This window comes from Diaporthe amygdali, assembly GCF_026229845.1.
Source record: "Diaporthe amygdali strain CAA958 chromosome Unknown NODE_9_length_1275696_cov_64_842800, whole genome shotgun sequence".
In the NCBI taxonomy this organism is placed as follows: domain Eukaryota; kingdom Fungi; phylum Ascomycota; class Sordariomycetes; order Diaporthales; family Diaporthaceae; genus Diaporthe; species Diaporthe amygdali.
This window is the reverse complement of record NW_026517029.1, coordinates 665,494-685,222: the sequence shown is the minus strand read 5'-3', so window position 1 is coordinate 685,222 and position 19,729 is coordinate 665,494. Positions and strand designations below refer to the sequence as shown.

Here is a 19,729-nt window from a genome sequence, read left to right as displayed (position 1 = left end):
CATCAGACATTGTCTAGAAATTCATTCGCAAGTCATTTACTCCTCAACTCCACATGATGTTGATCAAATGCTCCATCCGTTTCAGCGGTGTCGGCGGCTGTCTTTTTGGTTCCCATGCTCTGTACAGTCAACACCACAATGTTCCGCAGGCCACCCTTGCCCGTCCCAATGGCTCTCGATGGCCCCTCATTTCTCGCCAGGCCGCAGACTACGACTCGTCCGTACATCGCGCCGTTCCGCCCGCAGATTTCACGCCAGGCACTGCTTCATTGCCAATGATATTTGAAAGTTGTCTCTACCGGGCCTCGAACTGGATCATTCTGGATTTCATCGGTATCAGCCAAACCTGTCTCCCCTCGGCATACCCGACCTGACTCACCTCTTTGTCCGTTCCTTGTAGAGCACACGACATCCGCAGTCCTTGCACCGGATAGGGTCGGCCTTCTTGAGGTGGGTCGAGGAGCCGCAGTCGCCGCAAAGGTACTTCATTTGGATGTTGTCCTCGCGGAAATCCGGGTTGAAAGCACTGGTTGGTTTCGCGGCCAGGGCAGCGCCGCCGAAGCTGCCGCCTGGCGAGCCGGTTGGGACGGTGTAGCCTTCGCGAGACATGTCGAAGAGTACAGGATGGGTTTGGAGAGCACTATCGACTAGAAGAGATACGGCGCGGCTGATGACACGGAAGAGGGAGCGACGGCAGGTTTTGTGGCGGGGTATTGGCTGATGTATGGATGTCACCAAGATGAGAAGAAGCTATCAGTGAAAGTTGAGGCCTAGACACTGAGAAAATTGGCGGTCGGGATCGACACCGGCAGAATTCTAGTTGCCTGCCGCAGCGCCCCTTTGACCGTTGCGACAGGGGCGTGGGCACGAGCCGAGGCTTAATTCCAGGAACCTGCAAGGTTCATGACGTGCTGCCGCTGCGAGTCTGCTTGACCAGCCTCTAGCCGGCAGAACATTTACTAGACTCCCTGGGCCTGGCTCTGGGAGCTCGAGCTGTGAAGCTACTTCATGATAACTACCTGATATTTTAGCTGTGTCAAGTCCGGACGGACCCTTGTATCCCAATCACAAAGATCTACGTCCAAGCCGGGCTCAGGGCGGGCACGATGGCGCCTCATGTGCCAAACACAGCTTTCGACAGACCTGGGCCTTCGAATCCAGCATCGACACCAGCGGTAGACGAAGACAGCGCTGCCAATTGCCCGTTCTGTCGCATAGCAGCTCTCTACAAGCCCTACGACCCGACCGCGCCCCCGGCAGCCGACTCGTCCATCCTCTCCACCACCAAGGCAGACCCAAATCCCGAGACCTACGTCCTGCTCTCGACGCCACACGTGATCGCGTTTCTCGACATTATGCCCCTATCCCGAGGCCACCTGCTGCTATGCCCCCGCAGGCACTCCCCGAAGCTCACCGGCACCACGCCCCACGAGGCCCGCGAGCTGGGCTACTACCTCCGCGTTCTCTCCGCGGCCCTGAGCAGGGCCACTGGCGTGGACGACTGGAACGTCGTGCAGAACAACGGCGCCGCCGCCGCGCAGGTGGTTCCACACATGCACTACCATATTATCCCGCGGCCCGAGATCAGGGCGCAGGGCCGCTGGAGTGAGAAGTTCACCATGTTTGGCCGCGGCCAGAGGAGCGACCTTGACGCCGAGGACGGCGAGCAGCTCGCGGACAGTGTCAGGGCAGAGGTGGCGAGGGTCTTGAGGGAAGAAGTCCAGTCGGCAGTGAAAGAGAAGCTTTGAGCAGCTACACAAAGGGCGCGCAGCCCTTTGGTCTATAGACGAGAGGATTTCGACTGAGCCCCAGAGCTGAATCAGCCGTGATGCAACGGCGCCGTGAGTGCCACCTGCGGTGCTTTGATTTGGGATGGTTCTTTGCGCTAATTCAATGAAGGACTATCTACCAACCTTCGGCATCTGACTCAGGTTGATGTTGTGGTGGCAGAGTCAGAAGGTGGACATCATAACACAATAGAATGTCCGTGGCTCTTAATATGAAGACCCGGACAAGCAGCTGGGTGTGAGCCCAACGGCGGTATAGGACTGCGTTTCGTGCTCAGTTCTGGCGACCAACTATACGCCATGGACAGTCGGCCAAATTCAACTTGCAAAGACTTGTCAGGTCCTTTCCCGGAACCAGCAGTGTGCGCATACTTCTGCGGGCGTCTGAAGGGGCGGCACAAAAGCAGTTGCGCAGGAAAGGACTTCGTGCCCACCATAAAGGCACGCATTTTGTGTTGCATGATTCTCTAGTGAGATTGGTTCCGCCAAACATGGACAGAATCGTCTGTGAACGTTATGGACACCGGCTCTTGTTGGGTGGACGGCAGAGCAAGAGATAGACTTGAGTTTCGCAAGCATTTTGCAGCACCTAGAATGATATTGGAAATACAACCGTTGGTTACATCGTTTAGGAACATTCGGACAACGCTACTGGGTGTACGGGTGATGCTTTTCCAGTAAACTTTCGTCACTGATCTTTGCAGATGTATTCCTTTCTATCTGATATATCGTCTAACAACATCTACTCGTCATCCCCGTGGAATACCCTAATTGGCAACCAGGCGTCACCGCAGACCTTGAACCTGTCTTGGATGCCGTCCAAAGCGGCGACCTCCTCATCAGTCAAGCTCCAACCGTCCAGCTCCCTGTTGGCCTTGATGCGCGACTCAGTGACACTCTTGGGCAGGACGGAGAAGCCCTTCTGGAGACCCCAAACGAGCAGCACCTGCTGCGGCGACTTGCCCTTGGCCTTGGCGATAGACAGGAGGGCCTCATTCTTGCCAAGAGGCGAGTCGGTGCTGCCGAGTGGCGAATAGGCAGAGGGGTGGATGTTCTTGGTCTTGAGGTACTCGATGAGCTTGGGTGAGGGGTTGCAAGGATGCAGCTCGATCTGGTTGACAGCGGGCGTGATCTTTGTGCTCTCGGCATTGAGCAGCTTCTCCATATTTGTGATGTCGAAGTTGGATACGCCGATGTTCTTCACCTTTCCCGTATCCAGCAGCTTTTGCAACTCCCTCCACGTGTCAACAAAGTTCCAGTCCGGGTAGTGCTTCTTCAGGTCGTCAGGGTCTGTGGAGCTGGGCCAGTGCATCAGATACAGGTCCAGGTAGTCGGTCTGCAGGTTCTCGAGGGACTTGTTGAAACCCTCTGTGACGCGCTTGTGCCATGGGTTGTCCAGCTTCGTCGTAAGCCAGATCTCGGAGCGGGGCACGCCCGAGGCCTTGATGCCGTCACCGACTTCCTTCTCGTTGCCATAGGCGAATGCCGTGTCGATGTGTCGGTAGCCCGCCTTGAGGGCTGCCTCAACAGCGTTCTTCACCTCATTTGGCTTGGATTGCCACGTCCCAAGGCCGAGAGCTGGGATCTGGGCACCCGTGTTCAGGGTGTAGGTCTTGCTGGTGGTGTATTAGCAAAACATGGAGTGAAAGAAGGAGGAGGGGCACTCACGTGGTGTTCTTGACGGCAGCCATGATTCTTGACATTCAGTGAGTGCTTTGACGTCTGGGTATCGTGAAAGTGAGGGAGAGATGAAGAAGTTCAACGAGGGCTAGAGTTGAGTGAGCGGAAGAACAGGTATTTATGAGACTTGGTGGACGACCCCCCACCAGTGCCAGACTACACTACGGGACCAGAACATTACGATAAGAAGAACATCAAACGCAATAGCTCCGCCGCGGTTATCGGACCGAACCATTGGCAAAGACATTATTAGGTAAGGGGCTTTCGATTTCAAAGCTGGGAGGCCATTAAGCGATCGGTGATCTGCAAAGCCGGGCGAGTTCTCACAACGGGTGCCAGTGCCTGTCCCAGCAGCGCGGCCTGCCTGGCAACCAGGCGATCACTAGGAAGGTCGACGCGTGGGATACAACCCCGCCGTGGGGCAGCCTCTGAGACCCACCAGACGTCATGAGGATGGAATCCTCTGTCATTGGTGCGGGTGAGTCGCAGGGCACTGGTTTGCCCCTGCACGTCCATCTTAATTCAGCCGCCTCGGGGTGTCTTCATTTAACCATGATAGTTCAGGTGTTCAGCTCAAGCTAGTTCTCAACACTGCCTGTCTGACATGGATATATTTTTTCTTGATTGGGTCGGCCGATCTTGGTACACTATGACCCGTGGTTCAACGCCTTTGCCAGCTTCGATGATACATTCATAACACAGTGGCTGCAACTGGACCAATTGCTGGCATGGTAGGCGAGCAAGCAGCATTTCTGAACAAACGGCTTCCGTCTAAGACCATTCCTCGCCGGCTGCTGTAAACTCTCTCCGCCTTCTCTCGTCCCTCGCCTGCTGCCTCATTATCTCACTTATAGTCTGCCGTCTTTGCTGTTGTAATAGCCTGCCCAGCGCACCTGGAGCTCGCCTATTTGAGGTTGTGGCTCTCGCCTGGCATATGTTAGACAAGTTCGATGCGGTGAGCCTTTGGGAGATGTCATCGTGAGCTCATACCTGGGCAGCTTCCGCCGCTCTTAGCCTGGCGTCATTCGGCTGCGGCCCGGGAGAGCCATCGCAGGAGTCATTTCCTGGAATCACCCCAAGTTTTCGACCCCGTGTTTTGCAGCCTTTCTCTTTGGATTTTGCTCGTGGTTTAGGCTGCGCAGGCACAAAAAAAACCTTTCGAATTAAGAAACCTGAGATGAGAAGCGCGGCAAGAGTGGCGCCGACTCGCAGGACAGGGGACTGTGAAGGCATTTCCGCAGTGCATGTCGGCTAGATGCCGGTGCCATGATGTAAAGATTTTTAGGGAGCTGTGGGATGGACACATATATAATATTCATGGAATGACCTCCAGAATCCTCGGCAGGGCAGAATTAACTTGTGTCTCAACCTCATGCTGGAAGGGGTACCAACAAAAGCAAAGACTCGGACCAACGCCTGTCGGTTGTCTTTCCGCTTTTCCTCCGCCGCGCGATGCATATGTCGTGGTTGAGCTATATCCAGACGTCTGTCCTCGACTCGTAGGCAGTCCTGGGCGCGAGATGCACACTGAACGCCATGCAAAAAGGCAAGACTTAGAGAGCAAGGTCCAGATACTTGTGTGTCCTCGATCCGCATTGATCACAAAGTCGGGTACGATGGTGAAGAGTTATCTGGGCTCAGATGAGCGAGCATACGCATGAGGAATAGATGCAGCGGCGAGGCGTCCTAGAAAGCCCTAGTAATGTTGCCACAAGGTGACCATCGCGACCTGGCTGAATGGCCCTCCCTTGGCCTGGCAGGAATGCGCAAACCAACAGTCAAGGCTGACTTCCTTTCCGCGTCCAATTGCATTCGGCGCCTAATACTGCCGAATTGTGGAGTATAGCACGCTGATGAGCTATTCCGATCAAACGTCAAGATCCTGGTTCTCTGCTTGATTTTGACACGCAATCAACTCCTCCTGCAGCGCCTCGATATCGAAGCAGGACAAACCATAACACGCAGATTGCCAAACCCTTGAGAGGTCCTGGTGGACTACCAGAGCCCTGGCACCCGACTTATCACGTATGTAGGTGTGTCGGGCTCCATAAGCTCATTGTAAATACGTTCAGTTTCAAACCTCCGGCTCCATAGGGGGGTCAGATTTGACATGGGGAGTCTGAGTCACTGCGTGACCACTGCACAGAATAGCAAAAGAATTGCTGAAGAGTATCACGCTGAATTATGACTCTGTAGATTCAGCAAAACGAAGTCATACCATGGTGACAAGAATTGTGATAGGGACTCAAAGTGCAAAGCATATGTCAGCAAATCCACACCCACATTGGCAGGTATCATCGGCCAGTTGCGTGTTTGGGCAGGGTTGCATTACAGTCCCTGGTTGACCCAGTGCCATCTGATTCGGCCACGAAAATACTAAACTGTGAAAGACTGGCTCGAGTTCCACAAGGGAGTCCGCGAGGTGAGTTACATCTTCGCGGGAGGCTGAGACCGACAAAATGTGCAAAGTGCCTTACGCATGGTGTCAAAATATGCCTGGTGGCGAGAGGCACACAAACTTGGAACAACATATTATACAGGGCCAGAAGTCAAGGGCCATCTCGCGATGGGGAGAAGTGATTCAAAAGCTTTTGATGAGTACTTAAGTACTAAATGCATCTAAGCCTTCTTGCAGGCAACAAAGTCATTGCCAGATGCACCAGTGTGGGTGATCAATGCATCAAAGTTTCCCTTCGTGTCGAAAACAATCCGATCCGCGCCAGGAGAACCGCCTGTGTAGACCTTGTACGTTGAAAGGATTGGGAACTCATCTGCCATATGTTAGTTACCTACTACGGAACCCGGAACAATGCATACTGGGAGGATCTAATAGAAAACGGATGGGCAACTGCAGCGAGAGAAGGCTTATACTTACACCATGGCGCCGCGGTCGGAAAGCTGAACCCTTCGTAATTATTGTACTGGTGAGGATAACCACCTGCGGATTGATTGTGAGCTGTCTGATCCTCTAATTTCGGGGGGTCTCCCGTGACTGGAGAAGTTAATTGACATACCTGGGGCGGAGCCCGCCTTGTAGTCCTTGTAGCCCTCAGCCAGTGCCTCGTCAATGTCCACTTGCTAAACAAAGGTAGGGTTAGCGACGATCGATCAAATCATAATTTGAATTCCAGCTGCTTACCCAATAACACACTGAACCACAGGTATAGACGCAGGTATCACGCGCCTCGACCCCAGCCACGGCCACGGGCTCGGCAACAAGATCCACCACGGGCTCGACGGTTGGGATCACCGCTGCAAAGGCGGCAGAAGCGGACAACGCCGCGAGGAACAGACCTTGAAGCTATCAGGGACATTTGTTAGTTGCCTTTGTCTTCTGTCTTCTGTCTTCGTTTGGCTCTTTAGACTGACCATGGTTGCAGCTTTGATTCAGCGCCTCAAAATGCTATCTTCAGAAGCTGACCTCGGTGCTTCAGATACCCACTTGGATGTAGAACGACGAACGAGCGAGGCTGGAGGGAGTATCCAACATTCCGTTCGTGATGAGCTTCCCAACGCCTCTACTTATGCTTCAATTCGAGATCTACTAAGTCCGTCTCAAGCTGGATACAGGAACTCCTCCCTCATTTCCCGCTCCCAGAGCCACGCCAGTAATTTGCTACGCTTTAGGAACGTAACAACCGGCCGGGTCCTAAATCCGAGACGGGAAGGACAATAGCCAAAGACATCCCGCCCATTCATACACGTGAGCGAATGTGTGGCATTTAGATAGCTCTTATCAGCGCGAGTCAACAGGGTCGAAAGTGGTCCCTTCAATGCTACCTTCTCGATCCATACAAGCTCTGCCAAGAATTTTGGCAGTGAGATTCCGAATAGGAGACCGAAGATGTCCGCCGTCGCGGGTCGTCGGCGGAATGGCCACATTCCGAGCATTGATTGGAGCAAACGGCGCCGGCAGATCGACGTTGCAGGGAGAAGCGAACCGCCAATCACTAGAGGGACTTGGCCAGAAGGAGAAGAGGATGCCGGAAAACGACCAGGCGAAAATAGAAGCTTAATTTGACGGCTCCGGTGCCAAGATAGTGATGGATGCCCCACTGGTTCTGTATCAGGATGCTCTAGATATCGCGAGGCTGACGGACCTCACCGATATTCTCCTGGACCTGTGAGCATTGCAGCTGGGCGACTCGGCGTGATCTAGTATCAATTCAGATGTGGGTCTCCAAGCCCGCGATAATTAACGCAAGCAGTAACTTAGGATCAATCCGCGATCTCTTTACTCGCCCCAAACTGTATCCGTCTAAGCCATTATCCCCCTCCATTCTTTGATGAGCCAACCGCGCATGCAGACACCGTCTGGGCACGCATCCTCCCCACCAACACCATTTTGCGAATGCCAAGTGTCTTATCACAGCCTAGGCCCGAGACAGTACTGAATGCGCTGCAGTCTACACAATTCAACCCTCGTGATCGTGCCCACTGCCTTTCAGCATCTTCTAGTGGGCTTGCCATCCCCTGAGGCGGAGGCAGCCAAGAAGTTCACTATTCTCATCGAGGTCATTGTCCGTCAATAGCGCGAGCCGCAGGCGCTGTTGCGGTGATTGCCGAGTCTGGCTCGGGCCAGACGACATATACTCTAATCTTTGCATGACCTCTGGCTTTGGAAGAAGGTCTGCTAGCGTTTTCGTGATCCGCACACGCTGTGTGTTTTAGTAGATGATTCTCTGCGAGCACCACCCCATTCGCATCAATGTTGTGGCCTGATTTGGCACTTATTTCAAAGTTTGAGTCAATGGTAATTCCTCGAGCAGACATACGTTACTGGCCTGTACCGATTTGTGCTTCAAGAAAGATGTATTTCCTCATCAAGAAACAATTGGTTGGACATGATTCATGCCCGTGAGGCAGAAAGCCTGGCTATTTTATGAAAGGGGAACTCGTCATTGTCCTAGAGCAGCGACTCGCCAAATATTGCCGCTTCATCGAAGAACCTCACATTTGTGACATCTACAATCGCGGCTTTTTTTGTCATCTGCCAGCCGACAAGAAATCTGCATTGACTAAACTGAATTTTAACAGCGAACTCAAACCAATGCTCGTGGCGGTGTCCGACTGGACAGAAAAGAATATTCATTCTCACAATTTGATGAATTGTCTACGGAACTGTGATACTGTATCAGTTTGAAGCTAATGAGTTAGATCCCACGGGGTTTTACAGCACAAGACAGTCCTGATGAAGAGAGCAAAATTATAGCTCACATACGACGCAAAGCATTTAGCATGTCTTCATGCTCAAATTTCCCCAGTGCTAGATATTTTGAATTACAGGGGGGGGGGTGAGTTTTACGCCCAGCACCACAGCGCGTAAAGATAACACGGGTTCTGATATGAAGGGGAAAGAGTCAGGAAGCGATACAGGTTCATTACTTAAGTATTCAGTAACTCATTTTTAATATTTAATTGATTCTAGATAAACTGAAGATTAATTTGCTTAGTATTACAACAGCCTCTCATGACAAAATGCGAACATGTGTTGCGTGCTACCCCATGTCTCTGGGATTATGAAGTGAAATGGTGTACTGCCATATCAAAATCATCAGCATGGATTGCATCCCTTGTGGTTGTTTGCGCCCAGCTCGTATTCTGCTCGTAAATCAGCATGGGATCCGCGTTTCCTGATAGAATGAGCCTGCTCGCCGTTCTGGGATATGGCATGCTGGAAATCACCAGGCTCTGTCGCCCTGAAAAGTGGCGACACATCCTCGAGTGTAGGGTCCTCACCCATAGACGTTGTTGGCACTTCTTCTGCCCATTTCATAATTGTCTTGTTATCTGGATGAAATCTATGTTAGCTTATCCATCATAATTATGGTACGATTGGTACCCTGCCTCGTTTGTACCACGCTACATGAGCCGAAACCTCCCTTTTTTGAGCGTGTTTAAAGAGGGCAAAGTAATGATGAAGATGTCAGTGCTGGCTGTTGATACTTACTCCAGTACTTTGAACAATTTACCCTTGTGTCACCGAGATGCGAATCACTCAGGAGAAACTTCTCTGCTGGCATCTTGTCTAAAGTTTTGTAGGGTTTTGCGAGATTAAGCTTTCTGGGAATGAGATGAAATTTGAAATTCACTAGCAAACCAATGGTTTACATTATTACAGCATATATATTTTGTAAGAGCACATGATCTTGCTCACTCGAGGCTTTTGTGAATCATTAAGTTGAGTTGCGTTTCACATCTCAGCAGAGACTACGGCCAGGATGACTGTAGAAATAGTGTGAGTGCCATGCCCGATTTGCTTTCTTACGATTGAAGGGCCCTGGCTCATAGAGGTCCGAATACAAGACTTCTCCATAGCGGATACCGTCCTTCGTACCGCCTTCTGGGGGTGTGCAGCGTCATTGAGGCTGGTCATAGGTTATTCAAGTCATCTCAGTCAGGTTTCCGAGGTTCTTACATTGGTGAACATATATCCTTGATATTGGAGACCGATTTAATGAATACATGTGCCCAAGGTCATGTGCTTCTCCAGTCACAGATATCAAGGGATTCTTCGAGACTCACGCATCGTGATGAAACAACCTTTACCGTTCCATCGACCATGATCACGCTCGAGAGCACGAAATTCTACGGTCCTGGACTTGACGCGCCTCTGACAGACAAAGTTGAGTGCTGGATGACAAGCCTGGTCCGTCAGGTTCTACTGCTTTATTAAGATCATCTTCAAGACCAAACAACTCAATAATCAAAAGGTCGAAAGATATAATTGGGTCTCACACTGGAAACCGTAACAGACGCGAGATTAGGTCTCCATAGAATGAGATATGCAATACTGCCGAAAATCTCGATGCCCAGGTATATTGATGTGGTAAATCTTCGCAGGTGCTATGGATATTCGCTAGGTCTCGACATCGCGTGCTAGTAAGCTCAGATATTGACATTAGGCATGTAGCTATTCTTTTGTGCAATTTTTGAAGACACCTTCGTTATCAAATCGAACCACTGGAAATGCATAGATGGTGTTTGTTTTCCGACCTTATCTACTTGTACTATGCCTTGTTCTTCGCTTACTAAGCATGGTGGTCTGAATGGTGAGACAACTGAGCGGGAAAAATTCATTTGATGCCACAATCGATCTCAGATATCATCGACATCAAAATCGATCGAGTCCTGAAGAAACTGAGCCAAAATCACTCCAATCACAAACAACCAAGGTGGAAGATCTTCATGGACTAAGCAACAATGGGAAAATACGATCGCAAGGAAAAATCGCAGCCAAAACACGGAAAGCCTCCAGACAGCGGTGCGTCTAAGGCGCCAGCACGGATAACTCCCGGGATTCCAGGCTGGAAGGGACCTGGTTATATTCACAAAAAGAAGAAAAGCCGACAGGCTGCAGACTCAGGGCTCACATCCGCAGAACCACCCAAGTTGAATCATGCCCTTCCTGTCGAGCTCGAGCAGCTGGTTCTCGACGTCTTCCGCACCACCTTTCCTGCATCCAATGACTTCGAGGCGCTGAAGCCAACGCTACAGGAGATCAAGGATGCACTTTTCAGGAGAGACTTTGATACAGCTTTTGGAAGAGCTGAGTTCCTGGAGGCATACGCAATTCGTTGGAGCCCTAGTCGTGCCCTGGGATACGCGCAGCTGTTGGCTTGGATCTGTGAGGAGAGAGCTGACGACGCTTGCATTCAGCAACTGGTGGCCGGCGGTAATGAACAGAAACCAGCCAGGGTGATATGTTTCGGAGGTGGTGCAGCTGAAATTATGGCCTTGTCAGCTCTTTTACGTCATCTACGGCTCTCAGACGCAGGCGGTAGACCACAATCACTGTCTGAGGATATCTCAAAAGACTTGCAGGGCTTGTCAATCTCAGAGGCTGATTCTTCGCCGACGCTTCTCGAATTAAACCTTATCGACACAGCGGACTGGGCGTCTGTGCTCTCCAAGCTGCATACATGTCTCAAGACACCTCCGACTCTTTCTAAGTATGCAAGCGCATCAGCTCGCGCCACAAATGCTTCGTTCCTCTCGCCCAAAGCTATCAAGCATACCTTCACACGCACCGATATACTGGGCTGCAGTAACGAGGACCTCCGCGCAGTCATCGGACCTGATCCGGCGCTTCTCACCCTTTTCTTTACTCTGAACGAGCTCTACACAGCTTCAATGCCACGAACCACCGCTTTTCTGCTGAAGGTAACAGAAGCTGCTCCTAAGGGAAGTTTGCTCTTGGTGGTGGACAGTCCTGGATCTTACTCTGAGACAGCGATTGGCGGTGTCAAAGAAGGGGAGCAGAAAAAGAAATATCCCATGAGCTGGCTGCTGGATTATGCTCTTCTGCCAAAACCGAGGAAGAATACTGAGAATGAGGAGGATGTAAGCGAGGAGGCGACTGGTGCATGGCAAAAGGTTATTGATGAGGACAGCATGTGGTACCGACTGGAAGAGGATTTGAAGTATCCGGTCAGCCTGGAAAACATGAGATTCCAGGTTCACATGTTCAAACGTGTATGAGCGTTATAAATATCGCAATGCAGCAATCGCTCAATGGAGGAGATGTGCTGCGACGAAGGGAACATAAATCCTAATTAACCGCCATTCATTATAAATTGGCCTTTCTCCATTCCTCCTCATTATTCGGGATTGACCAATGCTCAGTCTAATATGTCGTGAGCCTATCTTCTCATACTTCTGAAAACAATGAGAAGACCTCTCCACTCCCTACGGGCATACATATGAATCCACAGCTGTCAAATTATGGTCAAAAGTTTCCAGCAGCCATTCAAGGCACTGACCTCTGCACTTAACAGGTCTCTACATTGTTGCTCCAGCGGGCTCCTGACCCCTGACTAAATTTGACGATCCTTGCCTGTCATCCGGGCTTACCAGGGTGATAGTCAATTCTGGATCTCTGGAGTAGACTCGGAGACAAGCGATACAGACAGCGTTCCACCGTCGGTCATCATTGCCTGCACTGTCAGAGTCTGAAGACTCATCAGCGGAGTGTACATCGAAGTGCTCGTTGGTGCTTAGGTTTTTGTCATCTTCGACTACTGTTCCAGCTTCATTCGAATTCGTCGGAAGGTTTTCCCCTCTCTTTTCGGGCCCATCTGACTCATGGCCCTGTTGTTGTTCGCCATTTTGCATCGCGAGCTTCTCCCTAGAGCAATCTCTGGGATGTTCGTTCCCGTCGTGTTCTCGGCATTCAAATGAAGGTTTGGTGTCAGCCGTGGGGCCTTCCGTTGCATCCTGGAACTCGTCAAACTGGTCTTTCTCCTCCAACCTGGTGTCACTCCGCTCGCTAGGCGTCTGCTCTTGTTGCGACATGACATCAAGTTCAAACTCTACTAATCTTCCCCGAATATGGGGATGACGTGACTTTTTGAAAAGCTTTTTCTTCAACTTGGGATTCTTTTGCTCGATTTTCATGTCTTCATCAGGACTATAAATCATGGGTTTAGCAAAGGCTCAATGGGTATCGAACACCGACAGCTGGAAGACGATTCCACGGACTGAAACCAGTCCTCTAAAAGCCGCACGGGCCGACCGTCTCGTGTAATTCAGAGTTGAGGAAATTTTGAATGGACTTACATGCCTCCCTTTGCATGAGCAAGATCGTATTGTAGCCCAACTTGCCTAAGCTTCTGTGGGTTCGTGTTCGCATATCGGGGTACTAAGTACTCGACAGTTTGCTCTTGCTTGAATCGAACCGCGGTTATCTGTGGTATAACCTCGTACTGCCCTTCTTCGAGATTTTCTATTTCGCAACTGATAGATCGGTGGTCTCCTCCGGGGACTGGGCGCACTCGGCAGATGTAATCCCCGATTTGACTTCCCTGCTTTTGTACGATGAAATGCAGACTGAATTTGTACTGGCCTTCCAACCCTTTGAAATACCGTTCATCTAACTAGACTTCGAGTTAGCATCTGGTGCCGCATAAGCCATGCCCAGTCTTGCGAGGGTCGACATGAATAGCCGCAACTCACTTGCGCTAACACAATCACAACCATACCAGCCTTCTTGACGTCAAGTATGAATTTCGTTCGTAAGTAGCCCGTGACCCACGAGACGCTGCAGCTGGCCCACTGTTGGATGACCGTCCAATTCTCGTCGAACAAGCGTGTGCGGTATATGTACTTGAATGTTGCGAGCATGTCACTGTATTCCATCCAAAAAATCCCGTCATTCTTGAACCTGTGGTCGAGTTTTGCCATCCAGTATGGCGTCCACTCCTCAGAGCCATCCGACCACCTCCCATTCCACTCGCCTTCTCTGCCTCTGACATCTCTTTTACCCCAGGGGTTCCTGAGGAAGTTAGCAAATTTGAAGATTGGAAGTCCTTGGGAAATGCTAGCATGTACCTAATCTTGACCAAGCGCACCGAGCTCTTCCCGTCTTCGGTATCCTCTTCTACAGCTCGAAGTATTGTGTAAGCATGGCCAAGAGTCACTCCTGAGTCTGCCTCCACCCTTCCAAAGCGCGAATGAGCAGATATACCGAACACAAATTGTCCATCAGAGCCGCTCAACTCTTTCCACAGCCTATCTTTTCTCAGTACTTTGTTAGTAGCAATGGGTGTAGTGACACCTCCGGTCATATCCTCTACACCATCTCCAACGTAGCCCCCATCGATTGCCTCATAATCGTTGTGAGCTTTTGCATAAGCCTTCTCCAGCAGTGGCAGCCATGTCTCGTTCTCCTCAGTGCAGCGACTAAAGAATAGCGCTTCCGACCCTCTCTGGTTCAACATCTTAAATTTTGCAGCCTTTGAACCATCGGGGTCGAAGTCTTCGGGATGCAAATCTCGGAAGTCTTCTGAAGAGAGATATAGATTGTCGTCGACAATCACGGAAATCCACTCTCCGTCACGCTGGAAGACAAATCCATAAACCCCACACTCCTCATCTCGAGCGACGCAGATCCTATCCATGAGGTCCCTCCGGTGGGCAATTGTTGAGATAGCTGCTAGCCACCAGCAGTCCCCGCCGATTCCTTGTTGAACATCTGTGTGCGAGTACCCATTGACAGTGAATTGGGGATTCCTGAAGATCCAATCCAGGCGATGAACTGACCCCGGATGTGAGCTGTTGCTGGAGATGCTTCTGGCAATGCTGGTAACAGTCATGTTATCGGGAGGAGGTGGGGGCGGGCGGGGTGGATGCAGTCCAAAGAGACAATTGTTCTTGGTCTCGAAGTCGGACTCGATATCGAAATCCGGATCCGTGAATTTCTCGTTCGTCCGCTCGCACTCCTCCCTGATCCGCTTGACCATTTCGCGGCACTCCTTGGCTGCGATGTCGTAGCTTTCGGCTGCATTGCGTGCCGACGATGCACCACGGGGGTCATCATGGCGTGGGAGCAGGCTGGCATATAGCAAACGGGGAAAGATGGATGTTACTTTACTTGGTCGTTTGCGTGAGAAGCTTGACCAGAAATCGTTGACCTCTCCTTGCGGAGTCCTAGCGGGTCGCCGGCCACCGTGGTGGTGAATGTCATCCATGTCAATGTTTTGTTCAGGTAAATCTAGAAAGTTAAGAGTTGTTAACGTCCAGTAAATGGAGGAGGCAAGTTGGTCGGCAGAACCCCGCCGCTTGAAGCATGTGGCTGGGTGGTTGTAGGTGTGCGCATCCAAAGGGTTCAAGAGCGTCACTCAGCGACTCGAGGGCTAATCAAATGCGAGGGCAATTCACCAACATCATTCCATGGTGGTTGTGATAGGACAGCCTAATGTTGGGATGCGGCACAGCTGCAGAGCCCGGCCTGGGCGGTTGCGACACTGTGTGTGCCTAGATAATGCCAGGCCCCATGCTCTCGGCGGGCGCTTATATGCGTGCAGCGGGGCCTATTTTTGGGGTCACATTGGTCCTCCTTACAAGCTGCTTCAAGGACGACTTATTTCTTCCCCCGTTCAGACTTCGCTGTAAGGTTTCATTTCGATAAAGAATGAGCTGTATCAAGAGCGATAGCATTGCTGCGCAGTCTCCACTTTTTAAGACCATTAGATGTTCGAAGGATATATACTGTCGCTTACAACAATGGCAGTTGAAAGTCATTGCACTTCGCTCGTCGAGCAGGACGATGCACAGCTCGGGACTGTCGGCTGATGTTAAATTGATGTGATTTTTAGGTAGCAGTAGGATACGATTGAATATCTGTATGACTTAGGGAGACCGTTTGTTGGAAATAAATCCTGCACAACATTACTTGGTGGATGTGTGACTATTGATTGCATCGATTCATCTATTCGGCCCTATCCTCAGCACCACCAAGGGCAGTCATAGAAGAACAGTCTTTCTTGCTTCTCGGCAAACAGGCGAATTTGAATTTCATTAAAACTCTGCCAAATAAAAGACTTCACTATCATTGATAATCTGGTTTCTGTGTAGCAATATTGTATGAGAACTTTATTAGTCTCGACTGATATTAAAAGCTATTAATTATTGGTAAAACCCAAAGAGAGAGAGAGAAAGAGAAAATTTATTATTGCGTATTAAACTTCTTTGTTGCGCCGAGGCTTAGCTGAATTGCCTACTCGTCTCCCATAAGCGACCCATCCATTTCCGTTTCCGTTCTGCCTTCTCCATGTATTTAGCTTTCTGTCCCTTTTCTTCTTCGTCTTCCTTCGCTCAGCTATCACGAAAGCGTCATGCTCAAGTTTTATACTATGATACAAGGCTGCTGGAAGTGACCTCTGAAGGCTCCGATAAGCAGACTTCACCTCAATGTGTTCATCGTGCATTCGCCGTAATAGCCTCGATGATACCTTTCCCAAAAGACGAGCACTTCCTATGTGGCTTACAGAGCCGCGACTCTCTTTGAAATTAGACATCTGCAGGAAGAATACCTCGAGCGGACACGTGGATGAAGATTGCATTGGGACCTGCAATGCGAGATCATCCTTCTTAAGGAATGCGTCAAGCTCACTCAGATACGCATCCTCTTCCGAAGGCTCACACGGGACACGAAAAGCTGCCATGAGAAAGTCGAACCAGGGAGTTGAGTAAAGGATTCCGTCTCTTTTTATCAGTACAATGGGGTCGGCGCCAAATCCAAGAAATAGGGAGAAGAGTCTCTGACGGAAAATTGGTGCTGTACAAGTCTTCCAAGGACCTCCATTCCAAGGCAAAGCGAGAGAAGAGAGTTTCTTGAATGGCGTGTCGGAGTTCTCATCTATCCCATTTGGACCGTGTCCTTTTTCCAGGAGGCATCGGAGCGTCGCACAAATCTCTGTTGGCCAAAGATCGCTCCTAATATCCAATCCATCGCTTTGCGAATCTTCTGGAGCAATAAATGCGTCCAGAAGTATTGACAGTGCAGGTTTTTGCAGACCGTGGAAATAGGTCGGATCGCGCGACAGTGTTCTGTCTAGATATAAAGCCAAGGCGCTCTGGAGTATGTTCGTTCTGAAATTCATGAGTACGGCTTGCGGCCTATTGCTATAAGGGCTAAGGACATGGCTTTCCAATTCTTGAATAGTCGTATCGATCGCGTCAATGTGGACAAACATGGCTTGGTGGCTGATGGAGTGACAACGAAGAGACCTCTCAATTCTCGAGGCCGCGAGCAAAGCTTCGCCTGTGAGTGTCTGTATCTCAATCGGGTTGTAATTTTCCGAATCAGTGACAGTATAATAGCGATTGTAGACCTTTTGAAGTGTTCTGGTGGTAGTCTCGTATGGTCCTAAAGATAACTCGTCCTGGAGGTCCTCTGCACCCTCATGTGATCCACGTGCGAGATTCGGAAAGTTCCCACTCTTGATCCAGGCTGTGTAGGCTTTTAAGACAGACAGGCTGGTGTCGAAATTAGCAGGCGCCTTCTTTTTCAGAAATTCCACCATTTCTCCAGTTCTCAGGAAATCAGCCACGGTCCTGTGCAGAAAATGGACTTCACGACCGTGGACTTCAAGCAAACCCTTGCACCATCCATTGAGGCGGCGTTCGACAGTTTGATGCTGCTTTTTCACCTCTATCTCGCTGAAGCACTTGACCTTCATATCTAGAGCGTAGTCTGGATTGTCGTATTCTTCTTCGTGAAAGGCGTAGACCGAGAGATTCATTGGATTCTCCGCCACCAGGGCCAGTTGTAGTGCTGTTGACATTTTTTGATGATAAAATCCGTCAACGGATTCAAGCATTTGGATGAAGAAGCGCTCAAGATCTGGAGGGAAATTCTCGACTCGCCGACAGAGGTCTCTCATGCTATCGCTGTTACTCAATCCCTCGCGGAGAAGTTGAGTAACAAGGAATACCCACAGAAAGACACCCTCGGCTCTCTGTACGATCAGCTCTGTAAGCTCCTTGGCCTGAGCGCTCCTTCGCTGTCCGTATATCATGCTCCATTCTGGGTGCTCAGAGAGTCTACTTCTCGTGTAACCTCTGATGTCGTCTATTGTCAAGTCGTGTACCATGATCTTCTGGTCACTGTCGCCAAATGCCAGCTGAAACTGATTCCATGGTCGACTTGACACACACATCTTGACGCTTGGTGAACCTGCTAAATCTTTGAGGATTTTGCAGATATCCAGATGATCCCCCTCATACTCATCCAGGCCATCAATGAAAAAGCAAAACTTCGTGTTAAGAGGTGGTTGTCTGGCAAGAGATTCAATGATAGCCCGGAGTCTTTCGTATGTCCAAATTTGGGCACTCTGAGTATCCAACTGACCAAATGAAATGGCTTCCTCCCATTCCTCCCGACAAGCGCTTTGAATCAGTTCGGGACACTTTCGGAAGATACCGTAGAGCAGCACCCGAAGCAAGCCTTCCTGGGACTTTTGTAGACGAGTTCCTGTCCACCAGAAGTAGTGGCTAGATGTGACGACCCTACTCTGAGAGTCAGCCCACCTTGATAGCTCTCGTTGTGTCTGGGTATTATCGGCGATGAATTTCATGAGAGTTGACTTTCCAGAGCCAGGCTTGCCTGAAACCCAGAAGACACCCTCGCCTTCCCGTAGCCACTTTGAAAGCCGAAGCCCCTCGCTCCTGGTGTGCTTAGGATCGAAAATCCATCCAAAAGTCTTGAGGTGGGCTTCGGTTATGGCATGATACCGATCGACATGGTTTTCGAACGTCAAGCTCCGCACCACATGGAGATCTCTAGACAAGCCCGTCTCTGTTATAGAAAGCTTTTCGAATTCTTTTTTCAGATCTTCAACCTCTGAAAGTGACAAAGCCATATTGGTTTGGTCTTTCTCGGTAACCGCGCGTTGAATTGCGCTCAGCATGTCCGCTAGGTGGTCAAGCCTTTTGGATAGATCGATTTCCAGCGCATAAGCCTGTCTCCGTAAACCAGCCAACACAAAAGCATGTTCTTCATGAAAATGGCTAAAAAGGTATTATCAGCCTCTTACAGAGCAATATATGTCTTGGGTCACTTACCGGGCAATATCACATAAGTGGAAGGTCATTTGTGTCTGAAGTGAATGCAAGCTGACTTCAAGCTCCGCAATGCGTTTCTCTTTGCGTAGAGCCTTGCATGCTATTCGAAAACTCCGGAACAGCCGTCCATTGCCATTCTCCAGTTTTAGCCCGGATACAATGTCCAGTAGCGTCTGACAATGCTCCTTACACACAATTCTCAATTGAGCCAGTGATGTTATGTCTTGCTCGATATCCTGATGGAATTGTCCACCAGATACGCATAATGACGATTTGTTGTCCAGCCTCGAGCTGAACTGAAGCAAGATGTAATATTGTTCCTCTAGCTCTTGGGCTCGATCTGTTGATCCAGCCGCAGAGGCATGGATTTTGTATGTCTGATTAATGAGTGATGTCGCAAAGTTGACAAATTGAACAATCGAGGCAGCCAGGCTGAATGATGTCAATGGATCCATTCCGGCAGAGATGTGGCTCTCTTACCGGTATGTGAATAACTGAGCTTCAACACAGGCTGTTGGTGTCTACCTGCGTAAGTACTTAGCATGTAATCTGATGAATGGGCTTAATGCATTCAGCAACAGCGAGTGAAAATGTTTCACTTCAGTTATATAAATGCTTGACTCTGATTCTGAACTCACAAAATTTCACGCTTACTGTGACTTTCTAGGTGGTCTTATTCCACAATGGCTGTGTACAGCGGCTGACAATTCTAGAGGTAGAACCAAAGTCGGCTGTGTAGTCACACAGCAGCAAGCATGCTGGCCATTGTTCTTGACAACCTTGTATTATAGGCTAGGTCCGCCCCCGGTCAGTCTTAGTAGAGATGTCTGCATATTTCTGGATTCAAGCCACTGGGCTGTGCAGCCACTTAATTTCAGTCAGTCCGCAGAGTGGCAGCCAAGAGAGGGTGTGACTAG

The 19,729-nt window shown here is 50.1% G+C and overlaps 7 protein-coding genes across 7 annotated transcripts; 2 read left to right on the top strand and 5 right to left on the bottom strand.

Moving 5' to 3' along the window:
* Positions 1–295: 295 nt before the first annotated feature.
* On the bottom strand, positions 296–609 carry J7T55_013012 (metallothionein-i transcription activator; the record flags this gene model as incomplete). Its single annotated transcript, XM_053141659.1, has 2 exons — positions 296–320; positions 380–609. 2 exons carry the CDS (start codon positions 607–609, stop codon positions 296–298), a joined length of 255 nt encoding a protein of 84 aa, XP_052995359.1.
* Positions 610–1,106: 497 nt separating this feature from the next.
* Positions 1,107–1,748, top strand: J7T55_013011 (HIT domain-containing protein; the record flags this gene model as incomplete). The annotated part of the gene is made up of 1 exon (XM_053141658.1): positions 1,107–1,748. One exon carries the CDS (start codon positions 1,107–1,109, stop codon positions 1,746–1,748), a length of 642 nt encoding a protein of 213 aa, XP_052995358.1.
* A 781-nt stretch (positions 1,749–2,529) lies between these two features.
* On the bottom strand, positions 2,530–3,478 carry J7T55_013010 (aldo keto reductase; the record flags this gene model as incomplete). The annotated part of the gene is made up of 2 exons (XM_053141657.1): positions 2,530–3,403; positions 3,456–3,478. 2 exons carry the CDS (start codon positions 3,476–3,478, stop codon positions 2,530–2,532), a joined length of 897 nt encoding a protein of 298 aa, XP_052995357.1.
* Positions 3,479–6,086: 2,608 nt separating this feature from the next.
* On the bottom strand, positions 6,087–6,839 carry J7T55_013009 (guanyl-specific ribonuclease; the record flags this gene model as incomplete). Its single annotated transcript, XM_053141656.1, has 5 exons — positions 6,087–6,238; positions 6,343–6,405; positions 6,482–6,545; positions 6,607–6,768; positions 6,837–6,839. The coding sequence occupies 5 exons, from the start codon at positions 6,837–6,839 to the stop codon at positions 6,087–6,089; spliced, it is 444 nt and encodes a 147-aa protein (XP_052995356.1).
* Positions 6,840–9,021: 2,182 nt separating this feature from the next.
* J7T55_013008 (uncharacterized protein) lies at positions 9,022–9,996 on the bottom strand (the record flags this gene model as incomplete). The annotated part of the gene is made up of 3 exons (XM_053141655.1): positions 9,022–9,257; positions 9,736–9,810; positions 9,993–9,996. The coding sequence occupies 3 exons, from the start codon at positions 9,994–9,996 to the stop codon at positions 9,022–9,024; spliced, it is 315 nt and encodes a 104-aa protein (XP_052995355.1).
* A 674-nt stretch (positions 9,997–10,670) lies between these two features.
* J7T55_013007 (uncharacterized protein) lies at positions 10,671–11,948 on the top strand (the record flags this gene model as incomplete). Its single annotated transcript, XM_053141653.1, has 1 exon — positions 10,671–11,948. The coding sequence occupies one exon, from the start codon at positions 10,671–10,673 to the stop codon at positions 11,946–11,948; it is 1,278 nt and encodes a 425-aa protein (XP_052995354.1).
* A 300-nt stretch (positions 11,949–12,248) lies between these two features.
* J7T55_013006 (uncharacterized protein) lies at positions 12,249–19,267 on the bottom strand (the record flags this gene model as incomplete). The annotated part of the gene is made up of 9 exons (XM_053141652.1): positions 12,249–12,876; positions 13,026–13,342; positions 13,422–13,740; positions 13,797–14,798; positions 14,865–14,958; positions 15,467–15,535; positions 15,968–16,055; positions 16,235–18,713; positions 18,813–19,267. 9 exons carry the CDS (start codon positions 19,265–19,267, stop codon positions 12,249–12,251), a joined length of 5,451 nt encoding a protein of 1,816 aa, XP_052995353.1.
* Between the last annotated feature and the right edge of the window lie 462 nt (positions 19,268–19,729).